Source organism: Colossoma macropomum, unplaced genomic scaffold (assembly GCF_904425465.1).
Source record: "Colossoma macropomum unplaced genomic scaffold, Colossoma_macropomum, whole genome shotgun sequence".
NCBI lineage: Eukaryota > Metazoa > Chordata > Actinopteri > Characiformes > Serrasalmidae > Colossoma > Colossoma macropomum.
In genome coordinates, this window is record NW_023494809.1 from 12,053,219 (window position 1) to 12,074,808 (window position 21,590).

Below are 21,590 nucleotides of genomic sequence, written 5' to 3' on the forward strand. Positions count from 1 at the left end.
TTATGTGGTTTTAGCTACAAAAAAGTGATCATAATTCATTTTTATGACCCTTTTCTAAGCTGTCTTTATCTTTAAGAATTAACAAGCGGTTTTGTTACTGCGCCTTTAAGACTGACGTATGTAAACGATCTTTGTTCTGGCTGGCTGAAACACTCCTTATAATTTCAGCATGAAAGGGTGGATCTAAACTGCCATAGGCTGAATAGTCAAATGTGTAAATGTACTGGTTTTCATGACATAACAAAAACAATTTAAAATGCTCTGTTTGCATTGCGCATGGACTGGAACAGTCTGGAACGTTAACAATGTTTACATGTTATGTCAAGCATGTTTATTTAGAAAAATCTGGAAAATTTGTGAAAAATGACATGGGCCCTTTAAAACTGCTTGCAAGTAAAATTTGGCCCATATTTTCCTCTCATGGTTTAGTTAGCTGAAAATGTCTTACAAGACAGGTCAGTACAATTATCACTTGAATTCACGTCAGGATTCATTCAAAAGCTACCACACGTGACCGCAGTTAGACTAATGTAGGCGGTAACTGTGATGAAAAATAGAACAATAATAACTTAGTAGCTTAGTAACGTGCATAATTAATTCAAATTCATCACTTTCAAAGCTATAAAACACAAAGGCTAGACTATAAATGCAGTTTGCGTTATTGATAGCCTAGCCATTAGCAGCTATTTTGCCTGACAGGATGAACTGCTGCTCATGCCTATGCTTGAATTGTTCCTCACACTAAGGTAAGAGCTCAACAATGTTTTGTTATCACATTTTAGTATTTTTCACAAATTTTTCTCACACATTTTTCACATATCCCCCTCATACTTTCACATATTTTCCTCAGGTGAAAGGAGCTACTAGCCAGTTTTGTATGAATTCTGTTTAGTTAGCATAACTGAAGCTAAGATTTACTTGCCATTACTAAGTCAGAGACCAACAATATGTCATGTTGTATCTAATTTAGTCAATAATACCACTATGTTTGTGTGTTTTGTGAAGTCTACTGCTTTTTATTCCTCAAGCAAAAATATCAACTTGTTTTTAGCAGCTAGCTTTGCTTAAAGGCCATTTCCCCTGCATTCACCCTTACAGAAACCTGATATATGGCCATATATGCACATATATCATTAAGAGCCAGGCATATATTACAAAATATACGTACACATATGTTATGTACATATAAATCATCATTGTATATATCTGTCTGATAGGTGAACACATGCATAATATATGGATCGACATATATATACTATCTGCCCAATATACATTTGATACAAATACTGAATGACATTTTTTAAGGCGAATAATTAAAATGAAGTACACCAGCAACATATATGAAATAAAAAACCTTGTAATATAACATGAAGCTAGCATATATGAGTAATATAAACCATCCTGTCACGCATCGACCCGTGCCACAAGACAAATTGGACCTCATTCCCCCGAACCCCTCAGGAGGATCACGTGACTACGCAACTTCCCTCTGACTCGGAAAACTCAGCGGACTGCATTACCCACATGACCTCTGAAGAGATCACACGCTCCTATCAGAGGTCGCATTCACCCGAATACTAAATGTTTGCACCTGTGTTTACAGTCATATGACTTAGTTAGATTAGCTTTTAAGCCCGGGCTTTAGTTTAGCTCTTTGCGAGGTATTGCTTCTCCATGAACATACTGAGCATTTTTTCCAAGTGTTATTTGCTGTAAGTTTTTGACCATTGTTTCGTTATTTGACTTTGCCTTTTGCCTTTGCCCTTTTGTACTGTTGCCTGTCTTTGCTGATCTGTGTTTTTGGACCTTTGCCTGTTTTTTGACTTCGTTTTTGCCTTGCTCCTTTTTGACTTTGTCTGCTCGGTGATATGATCACCACTTTGTTTTTGGTTTGTCTTTTGGATTTGACCCACGCCTGCTTTTTGACCACGCATCTGCCTAGCCCTATTAATCTGCGAGCGTCTGGTTTCTGACGAACCGTTACACATCCATATATGAATAATACTACTATATATTGTTAAATATATGTGTTATATGTATATGTCTATTTATGTTGATTAAATGACTAATATATGTCCCTTATTTGAAAATGGTCAGTTTCATTTGAGTTGGCATATGTTACATATATGTCCACAATATATAAGTTAGAAAATCCATATACGCTGCTGTTGGAACAAAACCTCTTATCTCCAAAATGATAACTTTACAGGAAAAGGAAAAAACCTACTTTATTTTCAATGTGCGTCAATGGAACCAAACATTTTTCTGAGTATTTTGGGCCATTTCTGTTGGTCCATTTATCATAAACTTCACCCACAATGTAAAGGACAACAGGCATTTTCAAACTATGTCAAAAACGGAGGATACAAGGTTTTGTTCTGACAACAATGATATGTTAATATATGTCATAGATTTGGATTCCACATATTATCATATATGAGATTTCCATATAGGCACGTTTTAATTTTTTTGGAGAAAAGAAAGGTGGTAGGATCTAAATTTGTATTCATTTTTCATCCTAATTATTCATTCTTTGCTGTGAATGTATTGTGTCACTTAATGTTTGACAGTGGTTTGAATGGCCATAGAAAGAGAAAATATTAATTTACTCTACTGACAAGTGGTGAAAAGTAGGCAAATTGCATGTACTTGAATTTCTCTTTGCAACAGACACAAGAGTTGCTGTTGTTTTTGCAGCGTTTAAAATTACGGTGCTTGTAGAGTTTGTATGATATCTCATTGCACTCTCATTCATGAGAAACCCAAAGTGCCGCATTCACTGATGATCTGCATAGGTCATTATAAAATTGTGTCTTAGCTTCAGGGCTGGAATCAGTTTGGTAATTTGCCAAAGTGGTTTGTCCATACTAATTCCACACAACTGGGCAGCAAAGTGTACCACAATTTGAAGTACAGTGCTTATTTATCCAGAGCACAAGTAGATCTTTGGATGAGTGCTTTTGCTCGAGCACAGTCTCTATGAACATTTTATTTTTAATTTCTAAATAATTCAATATTTAAAATGTAAACAAAGTAATTAATAGTAAAGTAAAGATAGTAAATAAAATGGCTATATTTGTGTTGTCGACATCATAACCCCTGGTTCCTATCACAACCACTGTAAAGAAGTCAGTAAATGTCTGTAAAATGTGTTATTTTCCCATCAGAGCACTCAGAATAACTGTTATTGCGTCTTGTGAGTAATTAAAGTTCTGTACTAAAACTGTTTAGAGGATGTAGTCAAAACACTAAAACTGTATTTTATGTCTTTTAAACAAGCAAAATAAAATGTAATTATCACCCTTAAAATGTGAACTAAAAGGAAATAACTCTTAACAAGTAATTGGAATTAATATGCTTTATCGAATGCATTTTATACTTGCAGACATGTGAAGAATGAACACTGCACAATGCAAAATACAGAAAAATATCATACAAAGTGTATTTTGTCATTGCTGAATTACATCGTTGATATCAAAATAAGCTTATGTCATTTTATTTCTTGGCGTTTATTGAGTAACATTACCCTTATTAAAAAACAAATGATAAATAATAAGCAAAACTGCATGGAATACATTGAAAACAATGCAGAATGAATATTTTAAAGGTCATTGTTAAGTTATAGGAGTGAGGAATGGAAGTCTGGACCCGCCAGCAGATCCATTAACATTATGAGATCAACTCTCCAAAAAATGCAATATACAGTATTGTGCAGAGACCACCCTTGTATTTATGTATTTAATTTCCAGTGAAATCAGCCGAAAGCTTAACAACGAAAATAATCAATCATTTCAATATTTATTCTTTGAGGACACTTGCTTTCATTTTTCCAAAGAAATCTGCTGGGATATTTCTCCACACCTCCCATGTTTAGTCTTGGCAGTTGTTTGATGTGTCTGTCTCATTTCTTCAGTAATAGCTTCTTGACAGCTACACATCCTTTCAGACCCACAGCGCTGAGTTGTCTTCTCGCAGTGGAGGGATGGACAGAAACACCTGTGGATTATTTCAGATCTGAAGCAGCTTGACTTTCTCCTCTCTCTCAAAGATGAAAGCTTTAAGTGCTGTTTATCTGACGAGGACAGTTTTGGTGGTCTACCAGATCTCGCCCAGTTGTTTTCTGTGTAATTTTTAATCCCTTTTTAAACCCAATTTTTTCCACTTACATTCATGTGGCTTTCTCCTTCCTTATGCAAGTGGATTATCTTATATTTAATCTCTTCAGATGCATCCGCTGTACCTAATGGCTGTTTAGACTGGAAATTAAATAAATGAAGGGTGGTCTCTGACAGCACTGACAGTACAAAAATACATTTTTTTCTACAAATGCTAACATTGGAATTCATCAGTAAAGTATCCATAGGCTACAGTAAAGAATATTATACAACAGCTTATGAATAAATAAAACTCAGTACACATTATCTCAAAAAGTCAAGACCCTGTTGAACTTGTACATGAGACCGGAGAATGTGTAAAGAATTCTATTGTAATGCCTGGCCCACACTGACAGCGAGCTTTTCATCACATTCTGTGGTGTGTGACCATGAAATGCCATTTTGAGCAGAACGCAAGGGTCTGCTTGTGAATCACTGAACCGAGTTCATTGAAATGAGAGCACTTCTTCTCTATCAAGTGCTAAGGGCAGTCAGTACCACAGCCTGTGACATGCAAACAAAGGCCACATTCCACATTTTCGATGTGTCCTTTATGGGAAGTGACACCGTAACATGATTGCGTATGAAAATATGTCAAAAATCTACTGGCCATGTGTATTGAATTTGCTTCGTTATCTGTGGACAGTGCCTGGATATAGGCAAGCTTTCTCTTCAACATTCACAGTGACAATCAGCCACCAAAAGTCTATACTTATCCATAGTCCTGGACTTCGCTGCAAAATCTAGCGAGAACTGTCATTGGAGCTTTGTGTGCTCTCCTCGACCGTAGAGCAGTTTAACTGGGGCCAGCTAAAAGCTCTCCGGCAGCAGGACAGATGCAGCCGTTTCACAAATCCCTTCAAGCAGAGTTTGAATGTCCCTCGGAGTGCAGAAGAGGTGAAATAGAAGATGAAGGGGTCCATACAGGCGTTAAAAGTGCTGGTGAGCAATGCGTACACTCTCCAATCTGGACTGTCCCAATTAGCGAAACCCACCACATGGGATACGTTGTAGGGCATGAAGCAGATGATGAAGACGAGGAGAGTGCCAAGAGCGAGCCCGATCGCCCTGAACCGCCTCTTAGGACTGATGTTAGGTAGTCGGGAGAGGATGAGGATGAAGTTGACGTAGCAGAAGCAGCAGATGATGAAAGGGACGCAGAAAAGTACCAGGAACAGTTCCAGACGGACGGGCATGAGGACCTTCAACTGTTCATGGCTGAAGTCCTCGTAGCAGGTGTTCCGCAGTGACGGATCAAGGACGGTGTTGTTGGCGTGGTCATAGTACTGCATGATGTATACAATACTGCAGTGTGCCATGGAAATCACCCCGAATATGACACTGGCTATCACAGCATTGCGAGGATGCCTCTTGAGTTTGTACCTGATGGGGAAGGCCACTCCGAGGTAACGCTCCACGCTGATAGCTGTCAAGAGAAAGGTGCTGTTGTAGATAGTGCTGTAGAAGACAAATCCTGAAAGCGGGCAGAGGAAGTAGGGCATGTTCCATTTCATGTCCGCTGCCTCTTTCATGCGGAAGGGGAGGAAGAAGAGGAAGATCAGGTCCGAGATGGTGAGACTAAGCAAAAGCACATCGATCGGCGTGGCATTCTGCTTCACCTTTCGGATGAAGGTGTAGAGGGCCAACAGGTTGGCAGGAAGGCCTGTAATCAGTGTAATGCTGTACACCACCAGGACCAGGTCACTCATTTGTTTTGTCCACTGCATGGTGCCGTTGTAGGTCAACAGTAACCTGTAGAGACAGAAGCAGATCAAATAGCGTCAGATATTTTTATAGGAAGTATGATATTCTCCAGTAAACTCTGGGCTGGGATGTTGTCCCTGTTTGTGATTATTAGGAGAATCTAGAATGTTCTTCCCATTTCCACTGGTTAATTTGGCTTTTCAGTGACTTATTTTGGAACAGCTGATAACCTTAAGACACTGGGTAACACTTCATTTGAAGGCTGCCTTAATGAGACTTCATAACATATGCATGGCACTGAATAATGTGTATAATGAATACCTTAGTATATATGAACAGTGCAAGAAATTGCAAGGCGACCTAAGAAGCTGAATATGAACAGTGGCAGAAATTGCAAGGCGACCTAAGAAGCTGTATGAAGTAAATTTTAAGTAAATATTGATTTAAGGGACCTTAAAAGAAGGAGCCATTCATAACACTGTTAGGAAGCATTATTCCCAAGGAACTTGTAAGGCCTCAAACTAGTTATGAACATATTTCTACCTGAGTTATAGCACAAAACTACAGTTTCCATTGTGGAGACAAATGAGTTCTAATCTTGGTTTCAGTGGACTATTAGGTAATATTTTATTTGAAGGGTACTTTCATAGCAAGTTCATCACACATGCATAAGAACTGAATAACATGTAAATCAGTGGTCTCTGCTTTATTACTTGGCAATGATGCTTCATAACAGTGTTACAAATGGAACACATGTCCATCTTGCAATTACTAGCATTTTATATTTTATATTTTACATTTTATAAAAAAATAAGTGACATTGTATTGACATAAGGGGGTCTAAACTAAAATGACGGACATTTGTTTCATTTGTTATCCAAACACTGAGGCCTTCTTAAGTATGTTGCTTTATTTCCTAGGTGAAATGTTGCGGCAGTGCACTTTGAGCTTTATGGGTTAAATCCACATCTCGTAGATTATGATAATGAAGACTGAGCACAAAAAAGAGCAGTTTTGCTAGTCACGAGTTGAGAATAATTCTTCTGGGTACTCATTTCGATAGTAACTGAAACATTAATTTGACGATCATTATTGCCGGGCCAAACTGTGCAAAAATGAATCTGTTTACTCAAAACAGAAAGAATGGCTCACATACCAAATGAGAGCCAATTAGCACTGGCCCTCAAGCTCAGGAAATGCATGTATTAAAAAGAAGACTCTCTCTTAATTCCAAAGAGGCTTGCTATTAACCGCAGACAAGAGAGAAGCCTATCAGCAGGAAAGGCAACATGTTGTTAGTGCTTTCCAGAGTGAAGTTTGTAAAAAGCCTCTGTTAATCCCTCGTCTAATACTCTCTGTCTATATAAGCCCTTCGACTCCCTTTATGCGCTGCCGAAAAATAACATTATTTCGACATCACAGTGAAGGCTTTCTGGTTGCTGATCCTAATACAGAGACGTTGTTTGATGAGTGAGTGTCATCATGGTGGTTTGTAGGCTAATACACGCAACAGCACCTCTGAGACAGGGCACACAGCCAAGCATGAATGGTATTGCCTGTAACCATGACAAGGCATCTTGATATGCAGTTGCGTGGCCAGAGCATTGCTAGCATTTTCCAAATGAACTCTAAGATAGGCATCAGTAACTATTATACAGCTGTGAGAAAAACATAAAATCTAGTTCTTTATTTTTTAAAACATGGGGCAGCAAATGTACAAAATACGGCAAATAATCTTTGGGCCTTTATACCAGGGATCATCAAATAGATTTGACTTTGGGCCAAATTCTTGATGAGTGAATACCCTTTGGGTCAGACCCCGGCTTATATGGCCTCACTGTCTGATCAGTTATATAGCTGTGGCTATAAGGGAAGTTAGCCTCTTTAATACACCCTACTTTTTACTATATTAGGTTATATTGCTAGAAAATCCCCTACATGCATTATGTTTATACATTTCAGTAAGTGTAGATGTAGGGATGTGCCTGAGTTCTGAAGTGTTAAGTTAACAGTTTAAGTTAAGCATTAAGTTAAAAGACAAGTCCTCATCAGCATCCAGCTGTAGTGTACACTCTTAAAACTGTGTTTTGTTAAAGTACAACACATTTTGTCTCTAAATAGACACATCAGTGTCTTGGAACCGACACATTTTGTGTCACTTTTAACACAGAATCTTTCGAAATATTTCTGCGCCCACTTACGGATAACACGTTTTGAGTTACTTCTAACACACAATATGTTAAATCAGAAAACAATACAACACAAAAGGCTAGCACAAGTTAGTGTGTTGTTATTTAACACATCACGTTTTAGAGTGTAAGCTCATCAGCTCATCTGAAGAGGCAGCCTCCGTTACTCATCCGTCACAAAAGCCTGCTGATTTCTCTGGGCTTTTTCTTAATAATTACAAATGTTTTCATATTTATTCACATGCGTGATGCTAATATTTCGTACTACTGCTTTCTAGCCCCCTAGTTCTGTGTTACTTAACCAAAGATTTTTTCAGTAACTCTAACGGATACTCGAACATCAAAATTAGTCAGAATGCACATGCCTAGCTGATACAGCAATGGTGTTCAATGCTTTATCCAACCACATAATTTTAATAGAAATGAAAACCTTTTTTTTTTTTAAAGAAAGCTTGCTCATGGGCCAAATTTGGCCTGCTATTTGTTGTTCCTGGCTTTGCACTATAAATCCAAATGTGTGAGTTTAAACTTCTTAGATTTTTGCTCGAAACTTGCAATGGGTAATCGGCCAATTCTTTTTATTTTTGGCCTATCTGGGTTGCAATTTTATGCAACAAAAAACATGAGCAAGTAAGTGTTTTTGCATTGTATTTGAATGTTTCTGCCACATCTAGTGTGTTATTATATCTTTATAATATAATATGTCATAGTTTAATTATGCACGACTCATTGTGCTAAGTTGCCTCTTAGGGTGCATTCAGACATGGCAGGTTTGGTTCGATTTAAATGAACCCTGGAGCTGTTGCTCTGTTAGTGTGGTTGGTGGATGCCATCCGAACTCTGGTGTGCACTAAATAAGTGGACAGAGACCGAAACTAGCTCTGGTGCAGTTTGTTTGAAGCATGAATGTGATACAGATCAAAAATGCCTGAACTGTCGTCTCCTCTCAGAGCGGCTGATGCTGTTTTGAACATGCATGTGTTTATCATCTCTTCATGAGCTCTGAATCAGTAATTATAGAGCGGATAGTTTGGGATTTAAAATGAGGCTGAGGCACGTTTGAAGTCATTACAAAATACTCTATGTATATATACATACCCTATAAATTCTATTATGTATTAAAGGCACTGAGCTTTCTCCATTTTGTAAAAACAGAAAGTCACTTGAGGCTGTGTTTCAGGATGTTGCGCCATGCAAAACTAATGCAGGGAGTCTCATGGCTTATTGCCCCAGTATTACAAGCCAGATAAAACAAGACATAAATAAAGTCAACAAGAACAGCAGGGTTTAGTCAGATCATAGTTATTGTGCGTAATAAAATCTGCCCAATCAGTAGAAACACACCTTTACTTTCATTTATGAATTTAATTCCAGTGTGACATATTAAAAAGTTATTTATGTTATTTATATTGCAATTTTGACTAATAGACAGTATTAGTATTGGAAACGTGCTAATGTATTTCAGGTGCTTCAGTGGTACCACTTTAAAATAAGACCGCCCTTATAATGCGTTTATAAATGGTTTAAAATGTATTTGTTAATGGTTCTTAGATAAGTCATAAACACTTAGAAATTGCTAATTAGCTGTTATAACAATAATTACAAAGGTAAGATCAGTAAACATCAAAATCTGATGTTTAAAAGTATAAATTTAAAAGTATTAAAAAGTTTAAAAGTATAAATGAATGAGGGTTTATTATTAGCCAAACAACAGGTCACGGCTGCCCTTTTTATTTATTTATTTATTTATGTTGTAACTACTTAGTAATGATTTTAAGGTCTAAGGTGTAAAATAATAAGTGTTTTCTTTCTAACACATCACTATGTTGACTTGAGCTGTTCCCCTAACAGAGAACAACTTATTAAACACTTATTATAAAGATCAATTAGCATTTAGGTTTTAAATTGGGTTTTTTTCATCTGCCTTTTTACTTTTAAGCTGAAGCGGTACCGCTACAAATAAGACTACCTCATAAAGCACTCATGAATGCTTTAAAATGAGCTTATTCATGGTCATTACCTATGTCATAAACACTTTACACACTTTAAAAAGTAATAATAAGTAGTACTAAAAGTAAAACAATCTTTAAAAAACCTAAATGCTCCAGTTTGTTCTCAGTCAGGGAAACAGCTCAAATCAAGATAGTGACATGTTTAAACAATGTCACAGAAAAGACTACAAAACCTAAACATTTGTATTTGCAATGCAAGTCAATTTTAGTGATTAAAGTGAATTTTCATTAAATTGAATTGACTACAAAAATTGTAAATACTTAACATTAAACTCAGAGAAATTAGTAGGTGCGGACAAATAGCAATAGTTTCCAGTAGCTCTCTTTATGGGGTCAGTAAACATGTACACAAGTGTGTGAAATGCACAGGAAAAGTTGACTGAAGCTAAGAGATAGCGATGGTATCTTGGCCGATCACCTTAGTCCACATAGACTTATCTTGATGTGTTAATTCCAATAGTTCAAAAGTGTAAATGTGCAACAGTCAAGTGCAAGGAGAGTATTATGCACCATGTATACCTACTATTAGTTTAAAAGGAGCTAATGTGTATAAAAAGTATTAAGAATGTCCTGAATGTATGAAATGATGGAATTAGTGTAAGATCATAGATATATGAAATGCACCAATGTATTCATATTCAGACACATCAGAATTCCACTCATTTCTCTATTGCCTGTGTGTCTTTAGGCAGATTCAAATTTTAATCACACTCTCCAGCGGGCATTAAAGCCCAAGTCCAGTCACTGATCTCAAGAAGGGAACAGCTTAAAGCATATTTATTTCGTTTTTGAGGTGTTCAATTATCTATACTAAAGACCACCTGCAGACGTCAGGAAACATGAAAGAGTGAGTTTTCCTTTCACTTGCTTACATAATGTGAGTTTCAACTAGCGAAGTTAAGGCTTCAGGGCTTCACAACCTTGTTACCTTTAAAGAGTCAAACTGAAATATTAAAAAAAAAGATTACACCTACGAGGCCAAGTCTAAGACATTTGTAAGTCCAAATCCAACTCTTACCTTTGGTAGTCAGTGGTAGCCCAGCCTCAGATGTGAGTAATGCATCCAAACCCTCACGTTGCACTTTAAATAATGATGTTGTAATGACGCACACACACACCAATGAAATACAGGAACGAAGAAATGCTTCCTCTTGCTCTATTGTATTAATCACTGTTTCTTTTTTTCAGACAGTTTTGCTCAGTATTAACCATATACATATACATAATTCCAAAGAGTTAAACTGCAGATTCAGGTTATTTAGCTGTAGAGATTTACAAATGTGTGGCCGTTACCAATATTCAAATAAACTGTACTTTATGTATACCTGAAAATTAAGGTTTTGAGGCAGTGAAAATCAACAGAAACCTCAACTCTAATAAAAAAGAGGTCAACAGACCAGCAAATTTGAATCTATAAACCTGATTTCTAGCTGCCCAAAGTGGGGCCCACAGCTCAAAGTTGGCCAATGTTTGATTGTACCTGCCAGAAAGTTACCCTAATCACCACCCCCTCACCCAGTGATGACATGATATGATATATAACATGATATATGTAGACTATATTAAAGCAATTAGCTAAAAGAGGCCGTACATTACAGTGATTTTATCGTCAGTAAGGGTGTTATCAGTGACAACGCAAAGAGGTGTAAAACCCCTTTACCAGTGATAAAATATTGTTACATACAGCCTCAAGTGGATTATTGCTTTCATAAAATGACAGACAACATGAAATATGATCAAATAAACAATTTTATTTTAAGTTATTAATAATAATAATAGTGATACGCAATTATTCTGCCAAGAAATGTGGTTAATTTAGAGTATGTTATTGTTGCCAATAAGTTAGTTGCCCATCATTTTAACACATTAATGCAGTCATTTCATTAACTTTTTAACCCCTTAACATGCCAAAGTTTTATTATACATTTCTATAACCTAAGAATAACTCTATTAGTTCACATTGAAGTCCTTGTAGTTACTGAATTGTAAGCCTTTGTATGAAATAAACCTGGATTGTTAAGGGGTTAACATTTCATATAATGATGAAAATATCATAATACAACAGTATTTAATATGAATGTATAAGCTGTTTACATTCAGCGAATTACTACCACAACCAAAACAATGCTTATTTTTAGCCTCTATGTGATTTCCAGTCTTGTGTTATACCTTTTCCCTAAATGAGGCTGAATCTCATTGGCTCCTTACTTCCTAGTGTACTAAGTAGGAATTAAAATCTTCCCCTGCACTCAAACATTACTTAAAATGTCTAACAAATGGCCGTTTAGGATGTGTACTATTCAACACTGGATAATAACTATTACATAGCCAGAATTACATAATTTAATTTAATAATCAGATTTAAAAATCAGATTTTAGGCCTGGGAGTATTTTAGTAACAAGGTACAGTGTAATGTTCTAAAATACAAAACACAAACCTACCTTTTTTATTTGCAAACTGTTTTATCTTTTTTGCCCACCAAAAACATTGCCCCCCCCTTCCTCCACCAAGCTCAAAAGTTTGAGCACCCCTGCTCAAGATTACATATTTATCATAGAGCATTATATACATGAATAATCTTTTAATAAAACTTCTCAAACTAGTATTATTTGTGGAAAAACTGTCGTTTGCCTATAGCAGACCAGCAACAGCAAGAACTGTACATAAACCTGAGGTAAACAGGGAACGCGACACTCCAGAATACATCATTTGATGATCAAAGAGTAATTATACGCATTAAGACATCAGTGACAGAGGATTACTTAAATTTGATCGGAGTGACATATTTGTAATGCACATATGTTAATTTATAAAAAAGCACTAATAATGTGGCAGTTTTGATGCGCACGTCGTTCAATCACTGAGATCCCCAGGCAAAATGGTAAGGCACACTAACCTTTCTAGAATATGAAGCCATTCATTCTCAGAGAAATGCTGGTAAGCTTATAGCAGCACATATTCCGCTTCTTGTCTATAGCACAAAAATATACTGTCAGTGTGGTCTACAGTATGTTTAACAGACAAGGCATATTATATACTGTTTAACTGAAGCTTGGATTTTTTCAAAATTTCTGCATGACTCAGTTGAGTTGAGATGGAAAGTCATTCAGGGTAGTCACGGACCAGGGATCGCAATGTCTACAATGCCAATATAGCCATTTTATTTACTATACAAAACCACTAGTGAACCTGCATGACTTTTATACTGATGATGGTCAATTAGTAGTTTTACCTTACAACACCCTGCATGTACCTCTCCACCATGCATGGATATTTGTTTTTTAATTTTTAATTTAATTTTTTTTTAAGCATATCTTCTCTCAAATCTATTGCAAAACAGTCTCTCAGACATCAGGCAGTGTATTCATAAGCATTTCATATAATAACTATCTGTGAGGGAGCTTTAGAGGCATTAAACTCTTTAGACATCACCACCACTCTTAACAGTTCTGACTAGAATAACTCAAAACCACAGTCATTTTTGCTGACCTTTGTGTTGAAACCTACTCTCCTTACTAAGTTACTGTGCCTAGAAAGGTCAGCAAAATGTGTTTCAGTGAAACTCTTAGTTGTACTATATGGTGCAATAGGCAAAATGGAAATGTTCGAGCCTTGTGTAACTCCGGAAGCCTTAGCTCCTTGTATTTCAACATGCATGGAAAACTACCCTTAGTATCTGTGGTAAATTGTCATATATAATAATCTGTTATGTCTCAAATATTAGGCTTTTTTTTTTGCCAAAACGACAAATTAAATATGTGAAGATATGTTTCATGATGTGATAAGCATCAGTTGCGATTTCACATTTCCTTTGTTTGAATAGCCTGTATTTCATTTGTTTATCATTAACAGCAAATGTATGGTTATAACAGATCCATATCCAGGGGGTGGCAACCCAAATATTAAGAAGATCCATTTTGTCCTTTCAACAAAATTCAGACCACCTTGGGAGCCACAACATTTTATGTCCATATTATTTTTGTTTTATCTAAAAATCTAATTCCGCTGTGGTGACGCAACAGGTCAGTAAAAGAGCCGCAGCTCCAGAGCTGCATGTTGCTGACCCCTGGTACAGGGTTATCGCTTCTCTAAATTGAGAAACTTTTCACAGATCTCTATGCTATGATTCCATGATGAGTTATAAAGCATTTTGCGTAACTTCTACAAATATTTCCCCATAAGACTCATGTCAGAGAATACACTACATGAAATATTTTAGGACGTGAAAAAATGGATATTTGAAGCAAGTATAAATAAATTCAGTTTGACCCGTATTGAATTAAAATTGGTATAAAAACACAATTTTTACCATATGAACTTCTGAATTTGATGCTTGTAATACATTCCAAAATAGTAGGGTCAGGAGCATGTTTACCACTGTGTTACTGCACATTTCCTTTTAACAACACTAAATAATCATTCAAAGTTTGAAGACACTAATTCATCCAGCTTTGAAAGTGTAATTTTTGCCATTCGTCCACATAAGTCTGCAGCTGTACAACTGTGTGGGACCGCCTTTATCGTATGTTGCGCTTTGTAATGCGTCACATCTGAAAGACAGGTCTTAACTGCAGGCAGGCCAGTCTTACAACCGCACTCTCTGATTATGCAGCCATGCTGTTGTAACACATGCAGTATGCGGCTTGCATAGATGTCAAATTAAGCCTGGACATCCTTGAAAAAGACGGCGTCTAGAAGGCAGCATGTGCTTCTTCAAAATGTGTAAATGTTTTTCAGTATTATGGGCACTAGTACATCCCTGTATCATGACAGACCTTGGCTTTGAATGGTAACAGTCTGGAATGTCCTTTCATTTTTTTGGCCGAGAGAACATGAAATCCATTATTTCCATAAACAATCTTGACAAGGTTGACTTGTCAGACCCCAATACACATTTCCACTGTGCATCAGTCCATTTTAGATGATTCGAGCCCAGAGAAGCCGGTGTTGTTTCTGGACGTTATTGATAAAAGGCTTCCGGAGTGCATAGTAAATTATGGACTTGCATTTGTGGATGCAGTGAGGTATGGTGTTTTTTGGAAAACTCTTTTCAAGGACATCAATCTGTGTCCTTAGATGTACTCCTCTTCATTTAATGCGTGAAGCTATCATTAGGCTGTCTGTGGAATCCAAAGGCAAAATGCAACAGTGTAATCCGAAAAACTCTCTCTGAAAAGATATACTTGATAAACAGCACGTGTAACTAATAAATAGTGCCCTCAAGAAATATTGCTACACTTGGCAAAGATAAAGGTAAAGGCAATACTATTATTGTTGTCATTGTCGTTGTTTACGAGGGCTGTCTCATGAAGCATGTTCAGCTCAGACAGGGTTCCTGACTAAGCTTCAGCTTCACAAAACCTAACAAATGTAACCACAATTAACTTGTGTATTGACAGCAGTTAACAGCTTTCTCTGTTGACCAGGTTTAGAGGCTCAGGCTGTGATTAATCCTTGTGCACATGCACACATGAAAGCATAATGTTTTTGACAGACTGACAGTCTCATGAAACATGGGGAGGAGTCGAGTGGCCTACTTTTCAAAAACAGAAAAAGAAATCCTTCTACATAAATATTGTGGCGGCTGCCACTTGCCAGTTCGCAGATGGGACTCTTTAGACATGTTATGCAATTCTTTGCCCGGGCTTCGCCTCCCCACTCCTTAAACGGATGTTAAATGTTGTTTTGTATGTTAATATCACTGTTCGTTAGTTAAAGGTGTGGGTGTGTTATAGTGTTGGGCTGTGGGGTAATTTGTGTGCGGTTGTGTCTTAACCACAAGGAGGAAGCATATGGCTAGGAGTGACCAGACTGCTATTCCAGTGCTTTTTCAGCTTGCGTTAAAAAAAGGCATTTCTTGTAGCAGATAACATGTCCTCTCCCATGTCTTCTTCTTTGCCAGTATGCTACAAAGAAAGTGAAGATAACAGTAAAATGCAGCTGACACAGTGTTTATTGGATTTCTAATCACTTTATATCCTTGATATCTATGTAGTTGGAGTTGTTTTCTCTGATGAAAAGCCATATCTTTGACCTAATTAATGGCACAAATGTCGCAAAGAAGAGAAAAGTGACCCGAAACGAGCCAGAGGGGTCCATCTCTGTAAGAAGGCTGTACCTGATTGGTCAGAAGCTCGGTCCTGACTGGCCCAAGAGACGGTTATGATCTGAAATCTTGAGCAGGGTAGGTGCGCAGCATTATTTGCCATGGTTCTCTAGTTGACACATCATAAAGTGTAACCCACCCAACTTTTTTACAGCACTCAAAAGGGTTAAATTTAGTAATATAGCACCACCCACTGTCCATTTTCGAACAAGATGCTGGCTGATGCACCATTTGAGGTGGAACGGGAAAATTCGAACAAGAAGCTGGCTGATGCACCATTTAAGGTGGAATGGGAAAATTTGAACAAAAAACTGGCAAATAAGAACCTAACTTCGGGTTTGTGTAATAATGTGCTAATCTATTATGAATATCTACACAGATTAAGGAGTGTAAGGACTATTAAATGAAATAAGCTTAATATAAAACCAGAGGAAAAATAAACACATCAACAGGTTCTCTGTGCATCACCAACCACACGGCCATATCTACACATCAACATCACACAAACATAAGCATGGATCGCTGCGTTCCCTCCGTTATATAATCCTATTCCGCTTTCTGAGTGTAATATTCTTGAAATAGTGTGATTTTGGACAGTATCTTTCCTAAACTGCCGCTCTGTAATGGTACTGAATGCAGTCCAGCAGCAATGTTGACCACCCCAAAATGACGGCACTGTTGACGTGCCTGGCTGGACCCAATGCAGCATCTAGGTATGTGTATCTATAGTCTCACTCGACCGCCTGAAGGGCTTTGAATGTTCGGATTTGTATGTTTTAAATGCCTCTTGGGTGCGTTTACATTTGCATTTTTATGTAAGAAATAATCCTGATAACTCAAGGTCCAAGAAGTGACCAAGTGTAAACAGGGTCAAGAAATCCTGCTTGATGAGGCAGCCCCTATATATGTGAGTAAATAATAACGATTGTTGTTGTACTAAAAATATTGTAGAACTGTAATCATTGAGCAAAGTCAACAGGTTTAATGAAAAAAATGATAATCACGAAATAAACATTTTGCTTGAAATCTTAAGTGTTACTTTACTGGCTTTTAGTGTATTGAGTTTTTAAAAAGAATCTTTCTGTTTACAGGGGACAAACATCACATGACAAAGGGCTTCACGCTGAAGCAAAGCTGTAAAGTGTGATATTTGCAGCTACACAAATGGGTGCTAATTTGCATAGTGTCAGTTATAGAGAGATCTGACAACCAGGACTTCGAAATGTAAGGTAAACGTTCTCTGTTAAGCAGAGTTCTAAAGAAAACAAAAGAAGTCTTTTAGTAAAAAAATTGCAGGTGCGTCAGCTTCACAAATACTGTCAAGAAGAAATGTCAAACAAGAACAAACTGGATGAGAAAAAAGGAACAGTGGTTGCAAGTCAAACCTCAGCACAATAGATAGCAAGATAGTTGCTAAACAATGCAAAACCCAGATATTACCACAGAATGAAACAGCACATTAGGTGAGCTGTACAATTTTAAAATTTCAATTTAGTGCTTTTAATACTTTTTAACTAAAAATACTTTTTTTAACACTTTGAACTCAACAGAGCGAGAAACAATGCAACTTCCACTGCACAATAGTGGAACTAAAGCATGCGTTCATGTCTATTTTATCTACTGTTTGAAAATCAAACGTGGATATATGTTTTGAGATTGGACACAGAGTGCTTAAGTTGATCAGTTCTGCTGTCCTCTAGACCTTCATCAGTGGTCAGTTTCTGAACACAGGATCGCTGTCGGATGGATGACTGGAAGTGCTGTTCTAAATGAGTTTAATGTACACAGTGAGTCTTTTACCTTAGTCTTGAGGCATCATCTTACAATTAATTAGGTAATTTTTTATCAGCTCCACTTACTATATAGGTGCACTTTGTAGTTCTACAATTACAGACTGTAGTCCATCTGTTTCTCTGCATACTTTGTTAGCCCCCTTTTACCCTGTTCTTCAGTGGTCAGGACCCCCATGGACCCTCACAGAGCAGGTACTATTTGGGTAGTGGATCATTCTCAGCACTGCAGTGACACTGACGTGGTGGTGGTGTGTTAGTGTGTGTTGTGCTGGTACGAGTGGATCAGACACAGCAGTGCTACTGGAGTTTTTAAACACTGTGTCCACTCACTGTCCACTCTATTAGACATTGCTACCTTGTCAGTCCACCTTGTAGATGTAAAGTCAGAGATGATAGCTCATCTGCTGCTGCACAGTTTGTTTTGGTCATCCTCTAGGCCTTCATCAGTGGTCACAGCGCGCTGCCCACAGGACGCTGTTGGCTGGATATTTTTGATTGGTGGACTATTCTCAGTCCAGCAATGTCACTGAGGTGTTTAAAAACTCCAGCAGCACTGCTGTGTCTGATCCACTCAGACCAGCGCAACACACACTAACACACCATCACAACATCAGTGTTACTGCAGTGCTGAGAATGATCCACCACCCAAATAGTACCTGCTCTGTGAGGGTCCATGGGGGTCATGACCACTGAAGAACAGGGTAAAAGGGGGCTAACAGAGTATGCAGAGAAACAGATGGACTACAGTCTGTAATTGTAGAACTACAAAGTGCACCTATATAGTAAGTGGAGCTGATAAAATGGACAACGAGTGGGGTAATCGAATGTGTTGCAAGTAACTATGATTATTTTTGAACTGCTTCATAGAGCTTTGAAGTTGCATGAAAAAAATGTTGCATGCAACTCACAAAATGCATGTATTTGTGTAAAGCTGGCCGTTCAACCGACCAGGCCACTTTCTTCTTCTCTTCAGTTGTTCAGTTTTGATGCTTCTCTGCCAAGCAGAGACATGCCTTTTTGTTCTTCACTGAAAACATGGGCACCAAACATGGTCTTCAGCTGTTCTAGCCCATATCAGACAAAGTCCAAGCTGAGTGTCCTGAGACGACATCAGTTCTGAACTTGGATGTAATTTGCTTAGCCCTTCAGTTTTCTTGCATGATTTTTATCATTCTCTTCCCACCACTCTAATCCAGAAGTTGTTTTTATCCAGTTTTATCCAAATTGAAAACTAACCGATGCTAGAAATGCTTGTCTGATTTATACGCTATTTATACGCTTTGTGTTTTGCACATGACATGTGATCTGTTGGAATGTACAGTTTGTGTAAAGGTGAGTAGTGTACCTAATAAGCTTGTAACTTCTGTTTGGAAGCCTCTCGTATCCAAGAAACAAAACCTCTGTTAAGGAGCGCTGAATCACTAAGCAATGGAAAAAGTAACACAGTCTGATATGTTGTTTTTAATCCTTTGCTACATCCAGACATGTTTAAGTTTGGAGAAAACAAAGGATGCCTCTGAATGTCAAACAATGTCTTTTGGTATCTATTAGTCATGCAGATGGATAGTATGTCTTTTGACAGTCATCTATTGGGATCCTACCTGTTCTGCATTGTTGTATATTGACCAGGGAGTATAAGACCAATTTACAAGACTAGATATGCCAACAATGATCTATCATCATCCATATTTCTATATGGAGCTCCATATACACCACTAAACTCAACAGCACTTAAACTGTATTTGACTTAATACGCTTACTTTTACACTGATCATAGTTTTCTTAAGTGATCATAACTTTTCATTTTACTGTGGTAACATATATGCTATGACCCATGACTTCTCCATCAACATGAGGAAAGCCAGGGAACGAACAAAAGTGCTGAAACTATTGATGAAAGAAGTCATGCACATACCAAAATATCTGCACTGTTCAGCGAGAATAATTACTTACATAAAAGCAACTGAAGATGTGCCAGAAACTTGGTGTTGGTTATATCTTGGGATCACTGAGTCTACAAAACTATGATAAGGCACTTCTTCGCACCAGCAAAATATTTGTAAATCTTGCAAGAAGAAAGCATCTATTCTCATTGCTCTGCAAACCTAAGCGCTTAGAATCTGCTTCATGTCATCAGGCTCAACTTTGGAACCAGTTGGAACCTGGTCAGATGAGACCAACATAGAGCCTTTTGGTTACAAACACCATAGCTGGATTTGGCCCAAAAAGAGAACATGAACAAATGAAGGCCCTGGGAATTTTGTTAGGACACATGGATTCCAAGTTCCAGGATATTTTAGAAGTCATCTGTTGGTTTATATATTGACCAGGGAGTATAAAGTCAATTTACAGGACTTAGCGGTGATGGTGAGATGCTAAAACTAAAGTGTTCAGACATATATCGCTCATAAGCCTTATTCAGGTTGGATTAGTTTATCAGGGGAACGTCTGTAATAAAAGATTTAGACGTCTCCTCAGTGATAAAATTCTTCCATCCAGATGGTATTAAAGTTGCTGGAGGTGAGTCAGTTTCTAGTGGGTTGTATTTTCTACAAACCCAGATGTTTATGTCTCATAGCAGCCATTATAATCGCTCATTCAATCCACATGCTTCTTTCTCCATTTGCTAATGCTCCCCAGTGTAGAGAGAATGGAAATTCTACCACCTAGACCAGGAGTATCAAACTCAACCACAAAAAGGGTCATATTTAAAAATCTCCATGGGCCAAAGAACGCATGTGTTTTTATTTCATTTTTAAATAATGTTGTGCTGTAACCTGTACTGGCCTTTGTCTATTCAAAACACGCAAAAACTTCAACAGTAAAATATAAGCACTTGTAGTAGACCTTGAAATATTGCATTAATACCTATAATATTCAAAATTTAAATGTCCCAGGAGCTTGGTCTGTAAATCTATTTGCTTGAACTAGACACCTGGCATCCTTTCTTTGCTGCACGTTCATTAGGACTTGGGCTCAACTGCTGAGATGCTGAGCTAACGTTAGTTGTAAATGAAGCTAGTGTGTTTGGTGATATGACTGGTGTGGAATTGTGTAGAATTGCGTAGAAGTGAGGTGTAGCTGCTGTCCCATAGACTGCTGTTGGGATAGAAGAGTCAGAGCACATTACGTTGCAGTGCACGCTGGGGACTGTAGTGCAGCGTATTGTGAAACGAACTAATATTAATAAAAAATGTAAATACTTTTGCAGGCCAGATAGGATTATGTCGCGGGCCTCATCTGTTTGAAACATCAGACTTAGACTAAGTAAATGGTTCCTCCAAGTGTCCATCGTTTAGTGATTCAGGAAGATTTTAATATGGATATATGTGCTAGAAGACTAAATACGGCAAGTAGCAGCATTCAAAAACCTTTTTGGTTATCGCAAGGCTACATCTGGGACTAAAATTATTAGAGCACCGCTAAAAACAGTAGGTAATGTAATTACCTACTGTAATTTCCTCATGGGAGGACGGAGAACACCAACAGAGAGAAAATTACCCCAGGGCCCCTCTCCAAATCAGGTTATTGTCAAGCTTTTCAGAAAACTATACCAGTTCCCTGGAAACTAATGGAATGAGCTAGAGTGAGGATTCTGAGAGGTTTTCTGGATTGTCCTCATTATCCTGCA

At 37.6% G+C, this 21,590-nt stretch overlaps 1 protein-coding gene across 1 annotated transcript; it reads right to left on the bottom strand.

Moving 5' to 3' along the window:
* Positions 1 to 4,040: 4,040 nt before the first annotated feature.
* LOC118799160 (free fatty acid receptor 2-like) lies at positions 4,041 to 11,140 on the bottom strand. The gene is made up of 2 exons (XM_036558879.1): positions 11,078 to 11,140; positions 4,041 to 5,906 (listed from the first exon to the last, which is right to left on the bottom strand). Exon 2 carries the CDS (start codon positions 5,879 to 5,881, stop codon positions 4,898 to 4,900), a length of 984 nt encoding a protein of 327 aa, XP_036414772.1. The 5' UTR covers positions 5,882 to 5,906; positions 11,078 to 11,140; the 3' UTR covers positions 4,041 to 4,897.
* Positions 11,141 to 21,590: the final 10,450 nt, after the last annotated feature.